At 33.8% G+C, this 14,191-nt stretch overlaps 1 protein-coding gene across 1 annotated transcript in view; it reads right to left on the reverse strand.

The window, feature by feature from the left end:
* Nucleotides 1–14,191, reverse strand: part of LOC121409101 (centromere/kinetochore protein zw10 homolog) — a 33,043-nt gene that overhangs the window by 3,797 nt on the left and 15,055 nt on the right. Inside the window, exons 5-18 of the mRNA XM_041600919.1 lie at nt 14,010–14,075; nt 13,126–13,261; nt 12,467–12,544; nt 11,661–11,740; nt 11,133–11,307; nt 10,282–10,361; nt 8,754–8,817; nt 7,872–7,945; nt 7,384–7,479; nt 5,711–5,847; nt 4,010–4,088; nt 3,457–3,642; nt 1,370–1,474; nt 418–549 (exon numbers count right to left, since the gene is read on the reverse strand). Coding sequence (XP_041456853.1) covers nt 418–549; nt 1,370–1,474; nt 3,457–3,642; nt 4,010–4,088; nt 5,711–5,847; nt 7,384–7,479; nt 7,872–7,945; nt 8,754–8,817; nt 10,282–10,361; nt 11,133–11,307; nt 11,661–11,740; nt 12,467–12,544; nt 13,126–13,261; nt 14,010–14,075 — 1,488 coding nt within the window. The remainder of the gene's footprint in view (nt 1–417; nt 550–1,369; nt 1,475–3,456; nt 3,643–4,009; nt 4,089–5,710; nt 5,848–7,383; nt 7,480–7,871; nt 7,946–8,753; nt 8,818–10,281; nt 10,362–11,132; nt 11,308–11,660; nt 11,741–12,466; nt 12,545–13,125; nt 13,262–14,009; nt 14,076–14,191) is intronic.

The raw sequence follows: 14,191 nt of genomic DNA on the forward strand, positions 1-14,191 counted from the left end.
TCTCTTTCTTTCGAGGTATGCTCGATGTATACCTCAGTCATTTTAGCAGGTAAATTTTCCAAGAGTTTTGGCCATCGAAAGATTTCATTTCCATAAAAACACTGCCTATAATTTGCACCGACTCTGCAGTGAATATTGTCTTTACCGTATGCCCACTACAATAGAGTAGCTACAGCCGGTGGCCTGGGGAGGCAGCCGGCAGCACAGCTGCGTGTATTTAATATTGGTTCTCTCAGATCCGGATAAATCCCTTATCCGGATTGGTGCTGGTCCCAACGTGTCCGGATAAGAGAGGTCGGACTGTAACTTGTAATCTCTCCTAGGAAAGGATTATCAATCAAGCATTGAAACTAGAATCAACCTGCATCAACAACCTTGACAAATTATAAATATTGCTATAGAAATCATCATACTAACTTCAAGCCGTGTGATCTGTTCGACAACATGCATGAGAACCGTGTTGATCAGTGTTGCTATGGATTTGGTGTAAACATTTGCAGGAAGTACTTCAGCCCAGACAGCCTTGAGGTGAGTCCATCGATGAATCACCTTGGATAAGCATTCCAAAAAGAGAATAATGAAAACTAACACAATACTTATAATTGCTTACATAGCGCATTGACAGCAGTCCCCCCCCCCCAAAAAAAAGAAGCAATATTGAATATAAAAACTTCAATGATAAGGCTTAGTCTATAATTGTACATTGCTAGTGATCCATTGACCACAATTGTCTGTTTTCTTTATTTTGTTCATGTAAACTTAATAACCCTTTTAGATAAATCCTCATATTCCTCCTCACAAAATAAAGCAATATATCTATTCTCCTCTAGAAAATTAATTTAATTAAGATTACATGTAAATTCAAGAAACAATCAATGACCAACCTACATTTCAAAATCTACCTTTTTTATTCCTCCATTACTGTTTTATCAACATCTGGAATGAGGAGCATTTTCTCAATTCCTCATTTAACAACATTAATTATCCACTCTCTTCAAGTTTTAAGAATAAATTCATGTGAACTTAATGAAATATTTTACAAGAGAAGAATGATGAAATCCAAAGTGGCAAGCTAATGTGTGCATTGTGCCTTATGAAGCATTCATGGACTTTCTATTGGAAGGTAGATTTAGCAGTCTCATATTGACCACACATAATGGAATTAAGAATTCATGTTCAAACTATTTTCTACACTTTGCATACTTTATCATTGTGGTAATTGCTGTTTTAACACAACCTTGATTCATAAATCTATGCAGGTGTATTGAAGAAACAATTAGAAAGATGAAAGAATGAAACTAATCCCAATGTTGCAAATTTGAATATTTAAATGATTAATAAAGTTTTTTTGTACTCCCTTTACACCTACCTGTTTGATAGCACGATCAGCTGATTTTACTTTCTCTGCATCTGCAACCCTTTGGAAGCCTTCAGCTATTCTCACAGATTCAAGAAGCAAGTCTCGTTGAGATCTCTGTCAAATAATGAATATGATGATAATATTACCATAAATGAATACAATAGCAATTAATACTTGTATTCATCATTATCCCTTATTGTCCCAATTACTTGGTTGTTCTTTTTTTTAATGGAGAAAGTGTGGAATAGTAGAAAACAAATTTATCACATTTTTAATGATCATTCTTATTTTGGCACCTTATCAAAGACTGTGCCATGTTTTTAAGCATGAATCCCACTATAAGGGCACAATTGTCTTTTTGGTATTTTAACATCAGTTTTCTTACCAATAAAAGACAGAAAAGAGAAAGGGTAACAACAAAAATAAAGACAAGAGAAAAAAAAGGGATCTTTAGAACAAAACAAAGGAAAAGAAAAGTTTTTAAAATGAAAGAATGAAAGAAAAAAAATAAAAAGGAGAAAAGAAAGAAAGAAAGAAAAAAGAAAGAAAAAATAAAAAGGGAAGAAAAAGTAAGAATAAATGAATGAAAGAATGCAACAGACAAAATAAGGAAGAAATTAAACAATGTGTTCTTAAAACATATAAAAGAATGAATGAAAGAAAAATAGACAGAAAGGTGGAAACAGAGAAGAGAAGGAAAGAAAGAAATAAAGAAGAAAAGTTAAGAGACGGACATAACAAAGGGTGAATGAAAGAAAGGGTGGAAGGAATAGCCTCCCTAATTGTTACTACCAGTGGCCATCGATTTTAAACAAGAAAGAATGGGGCCATTATGAGATGTGATAACCCTCTAGCTATTCTGCTATTGTAAATGTTATCAAAAATATCGTGAAAGATAAGAAACATAAACGATAAGAACTTTTTCAGAATACCATGCAATTATCTCATTCAAGCATAATTATTTTCAGCGCGCTTATGTGCTAGTTATAAATTTAAAGATTTACTACATGTATCAATTATGTAAACTTTGCTATTGTTACATAATTACAAAGTTCCCACAACTGCCTTTGTGTCTTTTCATCATCTTTTAGTCATTGTCTAATATAAAAGTCTTAGGGGATGTTGCAAGATAATATTTGCAATCAATTGAAAAATTCTGGCGCAATTTTACAATTGATTGATCATTTTTAACTATAGCAAATCATATTACACTCGTTTCATGGAGCAGATCAGCAATCAATCGCAAATTTGCAATTAGCTGCACTTCATATGCTTGATTTTGGGAACAAAAATGGACTTGCAATTGATCACAAGTTTCTTGCAATGCCCCATCAGTAATACAGGTCCATGACTGGTATTGACACCTTATTATAGCTACATACTTCTGCTTTGTGAATTAGATAAACATGGACAAGGATGCTGAAAAACATGGATTTGTGAACAGCAGATTTAGAAACTTTTCAAACTATTAAGATGAAACAAGTATATGAGTAGATGAATTAGAACTAATAAAAAATACCCTTGAAAACAACCATTATTGAAAATGAAAAGCTATCAGTACAATAACCATGATTTTATAATTTTGCGTCTTTGAGTCGTTAATAGAACACATAGGCTCCTACTCTGAATTCGGGTTTGATTTAAACTCTAGTCTTAAGCTTTGGTTTAATAGTATGGATAGCCAATCATGACATCACTGTTCTCAAACAGTGGAGGTTCAATTCATGAGCTCATTTGACTCTCAAATCATTCCTAACTGTCTGAGGAGAATAAATAAGATAGCTGTCTTCACCATTAAAGCATTAGGAAAGAGCACAGTTAACATAAGAAAAATACAATGTAAATAATATATTGAAATTGTTGGCTTCCCATCATTTTAGCCCAAGGTTAGACCATGATCTAAGTTAAACAAACTTCAGAATATGGGCCATATAGTGTATGTGATGAATTTAAGATGCTTCCAGTCACATGCAATTTTTTTCTGGGCTTTATATTTGTAACATATCACAGACACATGTGAAAAGTGACCATGCAGCTCAGATTTTTTAAAGTCAAATCAACGTTAGCCCATGCCTTTAATTGAGAAATACTCTCACCATTTGAGCAAGGAACGGTGTGACAGCCTCTTTCCTGAAGACTGGTACAAGATCAACGAATAAAGAAGCTCCGTCGGACAGTGGGGTCGGAAAGGTATGCTGGTAACGATGACCCAACGTCAATAGATGATGGCTGATATACATACAGTTATTATGATGGAGGGCTGATGCTCGAGGTAGCTGATACTACAGAGGACAAGAAAAAACATTAAAAAAAAGAATAAATAAAAGAGAATATTGTAAAAGGAAGGACAACCTTTGTATGTTGCCCCCTGGAAAAGTATACTTGCACTATGACAGCCACTCCGTTTCAATAAAACATCATTAATAATCAATAAATGTTCAATATAATGCAGACAGAGAGTATGAAAAATGAATTACAAATGAGGTACTAAGAATTGACTCTTCTTTCTGAACATACATATTGTTATTTTAACAACTTTTGATTACTTGGTGTCGGGAAGAAAATCTTATTTGCAAGAAAATGTACAGATTGCAAAAGAGTAACTGTTATCACATAGTCTAGTTATATCTAACACTTGGGGATACTCACTAGACTTGTTTTATGATAATGAGGTACGACCTCACAGAAGAGCTGCAACATGTTCCTCACAGTGAAAAACAATTGAAAGCTGCAAACAATAAGGCATGAACAAATAATCAGCAGATTTTATCTTAATGCACATTAGAAAAAAATTGTTGTAATCCATTCAAAGATGATGAGTTGCTCATCTGAGATAATTACTTTACATGTGCTCAAAATGTAGATGTGTTATTATGAAATCCAGTTATAAAAAAACATCAAGGCTTGTTGACCACTTTGGGTATACTATAAATGGAGTTATTTTAAGGCAATACATTTCTATTTCAAAACAAGGCAAAAGCAATTTTGTGTCTCGCCCACTTTATATGAAAATAACCAGAAATATCATGATTTGTGAGGGCACGCAAGAGGATTATATCGAAACTTCATTGTGAAATGACTGGGATGGAATAACACTTGTCATAAGAGCCTTGCACGTAAACTTTAATGTTGACCTGAAAATGACCTTTGACCTTACCATGTGACCTCCGACTGTAGCATAACACGCAGGTCCCCCAAGTCCATCTACCATCCAAGTTTGGTTGAAAAGTGACTTACGGTTGCAGAGTTAGGAGTCATAAGAGAGTCTTGCATGTAAACTTTAACGTTGACCTGAAAATGACCTTTGACCTTACCATGTGACCTCCGACTGCAGCATAACACGCAGGTCCCCCAAGTCCATCTACCATCCAAGTTTGGTTGAAAAGTGACTTATGGTTGTGGAGTTGTGTGTCATAAGAGAGTCTTGCATGTAAACTTTAACGTTGACCTGAAAATGACCTTTGACCTTACCACGTGACCTCTGACTGCAGCCTAACATGCAGGTCCCCCAAGTCCATCTACTAAGCAAGTTTGGTTGAAAAGTGACTTACGGTTGCAGAGTTAGGAGTCATAAGAGAGTCTTGCATGTAAACTTTAACGTTGACCTGAAAATGACCTTTGACCTTACCATGTGACCTCCGACTGCAGCATAACACGCAGGTCCCCCAAGTCCATCTACCATCCAAGTTTGGTTGAAAAGTGACTTACGGTTGTGGAGTTATGTGTCATAAGGTTTGTGACAGACGGACGGACGACATTTGGATCCCTAAGTCTCACCTTCACCTCTGGTGAGCGAGACAAAAATCTTAATAATGTAAAGTACCTGTAAACAGAAAAATCTTCTAATCACCATATTTGCAATAATAAAAAACAATTCATTACATTAATGTGAATGCTTTATAACTTCTTTTCTAGAGCTTTAAAGTAATTAAACTCTAATAAAGTAATTAAACTCAAAATCCATTGTAGTATTCACTGTAACAAGAGATAACCATGTAATGGTCCATATGGGTAAGATCAGACTCGTAAGAGCTACAATTACTGAATCTTTAAACAAAGTTTGGATAGAGGGATTCCAACTGATCTACTATACCAAACTTTGGGGACAGAATTTTTTCCAGCATTTTGGTGAAATAACTACAAACTCTGACAATAACTCCACATACATGTCAGAAATTTGATTTTTTTAAATTTCATTTAATTGATTGTCTTCCTCTCACAGCTTCTTTTCCTCACCATACTCTTTTCAATCAATTCTTTCTCTCTCTCTCTTCTCACACTCTTACTCTCTCTGTCTGTCTCTCTCTTTCACTCTATTTCAATCATTCACCCACCCAACCTTGTACATACCATTGTTCCTGGCTATTGGAAGCCTCACACAAGGTCTGCTGGCACATGTCTAGAAGTTTCTGCACACTTTCACTGATAAGACATTGTGGGAAGGCCGACAACCCTGGTCCCAGTGGATTCTTCTCCTCGCCAGACCCCTACATACATAATGAGTCATATTAGAAAAGCTTTCTATTAGAAATTCATCTTTAAATGCCACTTTGACCTTACTTTCTTCCTTGCTCTCCTTGAAGGTAAAAAAGATAGTTGCAACAAACAATTATTTCATGAGAAAATCTTTTGAATCAAGATTAATTGTAACCATATAATTATATATCTAGATTTGGTACATTAATGTAAATTTATCTTTGTTAAATCATGAAATCTTAGCTCAAAATTTATGGAATTCCATGCTTATTTTCTAATTTCTCAGCAATTACATATTTTATTCTCCCGAGCCATTTGGAACATATTTTTTCCTACACATACAAACACTTGGGTGGTAATGTTATTGGATGCTGTTCAAACTCATTTTGTTACCAGAACTATTATTATTATTATTATTTATTTCGGCAATGAAAATAATAAGAAATTGGTACAGTGTAGTACAAAACATAATAAACATAAAAGAGTATAGATTGAGCACCCACTGGACTGCCAGGGTCAAATAAAGTTAACTGAATTACTGTAGTCAATAAAGACCATTTGACCCTATCCAGTGGGTGCTTACATAAAACAGAAGTGGATAAAAGAGTGAGTGAGTATGAACAAAAAGGTTTAAGATCAATTATAATAGAATAAAATAACATAGGTCTACTTGATAACACTTCATCTTAACTTAGAATATCGAAATTAGCTGTTTAAATAAATAATGTAACTCGTGCAAGGGTGGATATGGTCATTCATTAGGCATAAAAAATTTTCTTTAGTTCATTTGTCCATGAAATAAGTGAGTTTACAACCACCCCAGAGCACAAACTTGCTGGCAATTCATCCCAGTAACAGGGAAAAGAATTGATGGCTGATGGTGAATTTGTTCGCGCTCGGAGGTGGTTGAACTTCACGACCTCCAAATGCAGACTGTTAATCACAACGGAACATCTACATGTAACTGCATCACAACGTACAATACCATACAAAGCCTTGACAACATAAATTAGTAATGAAAATTTCCTCCTTGATTCCAATGTTTGCCAGTTGAGTACTGGTACTTATCTTTAATGCATACATGTATGAAACACATTGGAAAAGATTTGCATAAAAATCAATCTCTAAAATTTACCACTTTGCTCATAGTCAAACTTTTTCTTCCCCCATTCAAATGCAAAAAATTGGAGAAGCTAATGTATACAAGACTTTATTCTCCAAAACCATGTTGTATCTTGGAACTATACCAGTAACACATTTGGATATTAGTAATGGAAAGTGCTGAGATGAAGTAATATCTCAATATCTTAAAAACTTTTTTTTAAATAAATACAAAGAAGGAAACATAGCAAGATAACTTATAAACAAATAATTTTTTTTCAATGTGTCCCTAATCCCATAACAAAAATGCATGGAATTACATGTATTCACTAGCAATATGCCAATATAATAGGGAAAACTTGCATGGGTCTTGGAAGCATGTCCATGTTAAAAGAATTTAAAAAACTGAATATTGAACACATAATAAGTATATCACTGGCATGTACCTCTTCATCTGTTCTTATTTCATTCCCTCCAACTTGTACAGTATTATGAAGATCTTGCTGCATCAATCTTCGAGCTTCGACCAGCAATGCCTGACACTGCATCAGATAATAAATATATATATGCATGTATTTATAAAACTCCATCACACGTAATCTACTTTAAAGTCAAATGAAAATAAAAACAATTCACTAGGCTTCTATCTTCCAGCCACAATACATGGCATAACAATTCTACCAAATTAAATCATCTAACATATTCATGTCAATATAATTCCCCACACAAAAAATGAACAAATAAATAAATGAAAACAGAAATAAACATAAATGCTTAATACACAATGTTTCCAACTGACAAAGAAACTGAACCAAGATTTTATAAGTTCAATACAGTCTTTGTAAAAAAAACCCTCAAATTGGCAATTCAAGTGTTAAGAGTAAAAGAGTTTCAATCAGATACTCTTCATTCAAGAAAATAGAGTGCTACTTACCCTTTTATTAGCAAAATGGATATTGACATTTTTGCCGTAGTCTGTAAGAGGGTGTGAATCAGGTGCGATAAAGCCTGAATTTTCAACAACAACAAAAAAACACCACAGAACATATGTCAATGAAAACTAACACACATACATGCAATATATACATGTATATCTACAGGCACTTAGACATGGAGATATATCTCTTAGAAAGGAACATGTAATCCTTACATTAAAGAATCTGATTTACATCTAAATAGAATCAATATTTCATGACCAAATAGCAGCTTTTTACCATTTTGATGGTATATACAAACTGGCATGAAGCAATTATTTGAATGTTCTGGAAAACATCTTGAAAACCCTCCAATGTTCAGGTGATAATGGATTGCTTTCAACACATTATCTGATAGAATATAAGAAGCAATGAACCACAACAGTCCCTGTTTTTTATAGACTTGTCAGTGTCGGGGGGGCTGCCATTTCTTGACCTTGGATTGCACAATTGTGACCAAGAATTGCAGAATAGTAGAAAATGGCATAAACTATGCAATTTCACAGATAATTCTAAAGACCCCGCTTAAAGTAGCAGTAGTAGTAGTAGTAGTAGTAGTAGTAGTAGTAGTAGTAGTAGTAGTAGTAGTAGTAGTAGTAGTAGTAGTAGTAGTAGTAGTAGTAGTAGTAGTAGTAGTAGTAGTAGTAGTAGTAGTAGTAGTAGTAGTAGTACTAGTACTAGTAGTTGTAGTAGTAGAAGTAGAAGTAGTAGTAGTAGTAGTAGTAGTAGTAGTAGTAGTAGTAGTAGTAGTAGTAGTAGTAGTAGTAGTAGTAGTAGTAGAAGTAGTAGTAGTAGTAGTAGTAAACATTTTGTTGGTATTTTCATAATCATTATTTACCTACCTAAGCCTTGTAGAGACTCCTCAAACTTTCTTGTAGCATCAAATATTAACTTGTATTCATGCAGCTATGAAAGCAAAAGAAAAAAAATGACATAAGTTGTGAATAACATGAAGAAAATAAAAAATAAACCATAAAGCAAATATTAGATATTTTGTTAGGAAAATGTGGGGATCTTAAATGTCAAAAGTTTTGGTTTCTTATACCTTTTTGAGTTTCAGGGAGAAAAAATAACGATAAAGCAAATATAGGTTTATTTTGTGAGAAAAGTATGGAGATCTTGCATGTCCAATATTTTCCAATACTTATTTGAATTGTTTATATACAGGGAGATTCATCGATGTACATGACATGTACAGGACCAGCTAATGCATTACAAGTGACAAAGGTCATGTATGGTAAGGAGTTCTAAAGCTATACACGTCCTTAAACTACACACCACTCATTACACATAGATTTCAATGACAAAATGTGCACTCTGTGAATGGAACTGTGACTGCAGTGTGACGAAGGATTCCTATTCAGAATTTAATCAGAGGCTTAATAAATAGAGACTAAACTACAGAGTAAGCCCTCAACTCTTGGCAGTTATGGAGTTACAATCACTTCATTTCCTATTTTTCCAATATTTTCAATATACTTTAGAAATTGAGGCGCAGGAAATACAAAATTTTTGCAAGATAAATCAAGTACAACTGGGCGTTGTGGCGTGCGCCTGTAATCCAAGCTGTGGGGAAGTTACAAATTGATGCAGAGGTTCAAGGTTCGAGCCCTGATCACGTCTTTCGGATGGTGACGTTAAAGGTCGGTCCCAGACGTAAATAATCATACCTGACTGATACACGTCTGACAAAACTCAAATACTTAGCTTTTGGACCCCTTCCAATTCAAAATCAAAAGGTCTTCTGGGGGCCGTTTCATAAAGCTGTTTGTAAGTTATGAGCGACTTTAAGAACGACTGGTGATCCTTTCTTACACGCTAAACCATCGCCAATGAACATTTTGCTATATACTATTTACCACAAGAAATGATCATCAGTCGTTCTTAAAGTCACTCTTTACTTAAGAACAGTATTATGAAACACCCATCAGGAAACACTGCAGGATTTTTGTGTAGTTAGTTTTGAGATATTCTTAATTGGGTTATGATCTTTCATTGAAAGTTGTCATTTTCTTCAAGCAATCTGCTTATGATGACAAGTCTCCCCCTGCAAATTGTGTTTGTTTATAATGTGGTAGTAGATCATATCTGTTTAGAATGAAATTTTTAGGATCAGTTTCTTTTTCTATGATTCATGCCAAAAACACTAATGAATATATATCATTTTTGTTATGTAATGAAAATTATACATGAATGATATGAATTCAAAAGAAAACCAAATTATATGGAATATTTTTCACAAATTAGAGAAAGAAAATCTGTTGAAATATTCAAATTGTCATACTTTTTATTGCTTATAAACAAAGTGCATAGCTTTAGATCCCCCCATCATACATGAAAATAGACATATCTAAAAATCAAACATCCTACCTCTGTACTGGTAGCTGGTATAGAAGGAGTGAGGCAATCCTTGATGAGGACTTTAGACATGCTTGACCAGATTAAAGAACCTAACAGAGAGGCACAATTCAAGATAAGGAGGAAAATGCTTTAAAGGGGAGGGGCTAACCCCCCCCCCCCTAATTATTAGGGTTAGCCCAAACCAGTTTGGGCTATTTTGGCCCTTTCAATAATGTTGGTTAAATCAACACCCCTGTCCCTGGAGATCTGTCACCAACTGCATGAGTGCTACAAAAATATGCATAATGGTAGTATATGATGTAATCTACAAGGGTGTGTTGTTAATTTCTCTGACATAATCAGATGTTAATTCACATTAATTAATGCATAATTTGCATAATTATTGTAATTTAATAAATAAAGCTCCTAGAATGCTGCTTTCTGTGTAAAATTCTTCTGCACATTCATAAAAATAACAAAATTGTAAAAAAAAATTTGGTTCGGAAATGAATTTATAATGTACTTTACTGTTTTATGATTTCTTGTGTATGTCTTTGTATTTTAGTATTTTTATTTTTGGGGGCAGGGATTATTCATTCTAGAAGCCTTTTGAAAGATATCTATGGTAGGATAAATAATTTCAAACAATAAAAATGTAAATGATCATATCCTTAAGAATAAGGTGACAAAACTCCATTTGCATTGACTTTGTAAACAAAATAATGCTTGTGAAGCACTTTCATCCTGACGGGCACTGTTGCTCCAACCCCTTCAGCCACTTTAGGGTTTTATCTTAAAATGAATATATTCTTATTAAAAAAAATATGCACATGCTTCAAACTCCTAGGGGAGAATTCTACCTCATCAGATGAGAAACCTACCTAGAATACTCATGATACTTGTATCCTGACCATGACCTCGTTTCTTCACTACATGGCTTAAAAGTGGTGTACCAAGGGCTTCAAAGACCTTGATGATATCATCAAAGACACTTGTTGGAGATGGAATGGATGAAGATTGCTCAGTTTTGGCCTTCACTATGGAAATAGTCACTTTCTGTGTCATGAACAACAATAGAAAATAAATCCAACGACCTACATTGTTCATCAAGCAGAATAAAGGTAGGAAACCGGTATAAAAAATCATTCTTTTATCGAGTAGCTCTTCATTTATTGTACAAGTGTATTTATAGTTTGTATTTTAAAGACCTCTAAAACCTTTGATAATTGAACCTGCAACCCCCAAATCTGAATACTTGAACTAATTTCATTTATTCATACAGAAGATTCATTCATACAACAGTTTCAGCATTGAAAAAAAGAACAAAACAGAGAGGACCCATGATCTTAATGCCTGTGGATCCCCTTCTAGGCATCCACTATTATCATATCGATAGAAATAATGGTTACCTGTTGATTTGATTCAATGTTGAGATGGATATCTGTTCTCCTTATGATTGGATGAAGAATGTGCTCAAGTAACTTCTTACCTGAAATTTAAGAGTAATAACAGATATTTGAAGGGATCAACACTTGTCACACTATCATACTGTTCAGTGAGATAGGAAATGGCAAAACAAGTTATCACTTAAATCAAACTTTGGTCATATAATGGCAAATTTGAAGTCCTCATAGGTGTAGTGATTACAAATTTGTACAACTTTTAAACATTCACACCTTTCTTATTTTAATGTTAGTCTGATATTATTCAACCTTTTTCCCAACTCCCTACCTACTTTTTTTTTGCCTCTAAAAACATTTTTCTATCTGGGTTAGATTCCCCTTTATACTTTACTGATGAACCACACAATTAACTTCTGTATATGAAGCAATTAACAAACAAAAGAAAATGAATGTTTCTTAATTTAAGACATGAAAAATGTTACATTGAGATATGAATCATCACATTTTTTTAATGAAAGGTTTATGTTAAGTTTACTGGGATATCAAAGTACTAAAACTAAGGATGCATTGTGAAGTCTACAACATTCAATTTTCTATCTTCATTTTGTTACAAAATTACATATATTGCTGGGGTTGGGGTGTATTTTGAAACATTGATTTTAACTGGATGTACTTTCCGATAGGGGAGGGGGGAAGAATTTGTCCCTGCAATGAAAACATTATTATATCTATTGGGTGCAGTATGAGGTAAGGTTAGTCATATTATTGTCAAATGGAATATGGCATAAAATCCTATTAATGAAAATACTCACTAAAACTCTCAAGTTTGTTATTAAGACAGCCTGTGGTTTCCATTGCTTGAAGTGTACACTGAAACTTCTCATTTTGAACTAGAACAGGTATAGAAAAACGGATATTCAGCACATCATCACAATTTCCATGTAGGTAGAAATTACATTACTTTTCATAAACATTATACATGTGACCTTTGGATATAATATGCACGAAAGGCTGGAGTTGGTCAATTGAAAGAACTTCCTCAAAGTCTTGCTTTAGGACTGTATTTGTGTTCTTAAAATCAGATTTTTCATAATATTCAAGTAACTGACCTTTGAAGAAAATAAAAAAAAATGTAGGATACCAAACTCCTTTCCATAATTTTATCTGACATGAAAATCAAATATCTCAATTATCATCTCAGATACATCTAGCACTACGATTCATTACTTATTTTACTTGTGAAGATGAGTACATTTATTTTACCAGCATGTACAGTACGCCCTCAGAAGGCCAACGCATTTAGTTGAGAGGGGCATCCAAAGCAATTGCCTTCACTGCCTTGTGCTTGAGTAAGGCCTGGGCTTTTACCGAAAGTACATTTTCATTTTTGTCTCGTAAACCTCAAAATAACAAAGATAATAAGACTGAATAAAAAAACCTAAATATAATAAATTAATCTGTAAGACTTTACCCACAACAAGCTGAGGACTGATAACTGACTTGGCTCCTTTCCCTTTACCGCCCTCAACAGGTTGAAACAAGACAGTCTTTGACCAAGATTCTCCAAGATGGAAGAACAAGGTTTCCCTAACAACAGTTTCCTCGCTCTGAAATATGAATTCAATAGAGATGGATCATACATGGAGGTCATGCAAAACAAAACAAAAATAAGAAAAATTCCCCCCCCCCCCCCCACACGATTGCAACAATAATCGGTATGCACGTTACACATGGTATAATCCACAAAACTGTAATCAAATTCTTAAAACAATCTTGTAACTAATTCATTATGCAAACTTATGGCATAAAATCAAAGGTTTGCTCTAATTAACTGAATAAGGCCCAAAACTGCTAATTTTTATTCAAAGACTTTATAGGATTCTGAACAAATATTGAATTAAATTTTTTTCCTTTTGAATTTTATTGTTTTTTTTTTTATTTCTAATAAATGTGACTATTATTAATTATTAAATAAAAGAAATTCTCAAAGGTGAGAATTAAAAATCAAAGAAATATTTAACTGAACGATGGATCCAAAGGGAAGGAAAGAACGATTTATCATTTAAATAACAAGTGAGATCCCGAACTGTAGGACTTGTGTGTAAACTGAGTTTATAATCACTCTGAAAGAGAAACACTAGGATTAATGCATGGTGTTGAGTTACACTGTGGTTGACCAATATCAACCGATTAACAAGTTATGCAGATGGAATCATAATAAGGGCGCTATTGTGTGCATGTATTATGAAAACATACAAATTGAAGAAAAATATTACTGTTGCCAATTTGAAGAATCAAATCTGATCATTTAAACTTTCAAATAACTACATGGGTTAATGAGAAATGGCCTCTTACTTTCAAAGCATGAACTATCTTCATCTCATGGTATCCTGATCTACACAAAAGGTTGAGTTGACAATCCTTAAAGAGAAAAGGCAATAAGACTGATTTGTTTTTAAAAAATAATACAGCAGGGGTTGGGGGATAATGTAATATCTCTGTCTTGTTACATCTAACATTTGATTAATGCAATTAAC

This window comes from Lytechinus variegatus, chromosome 2 (assembly GCF_018143015.1).
Source record: "Lytechinus variegatus isolate NC3 chromosome 2, Lvar_3.0, whole genome shotgun sequence".
Classification (NCBI taxonomy): domain Eukaryota; kingdom Metazoa; phylum Echinodermata; class Echinoidea; order Temnopleuroida; family Toxopneustidae; genus Lytechinus; species Lytechinus variegatus.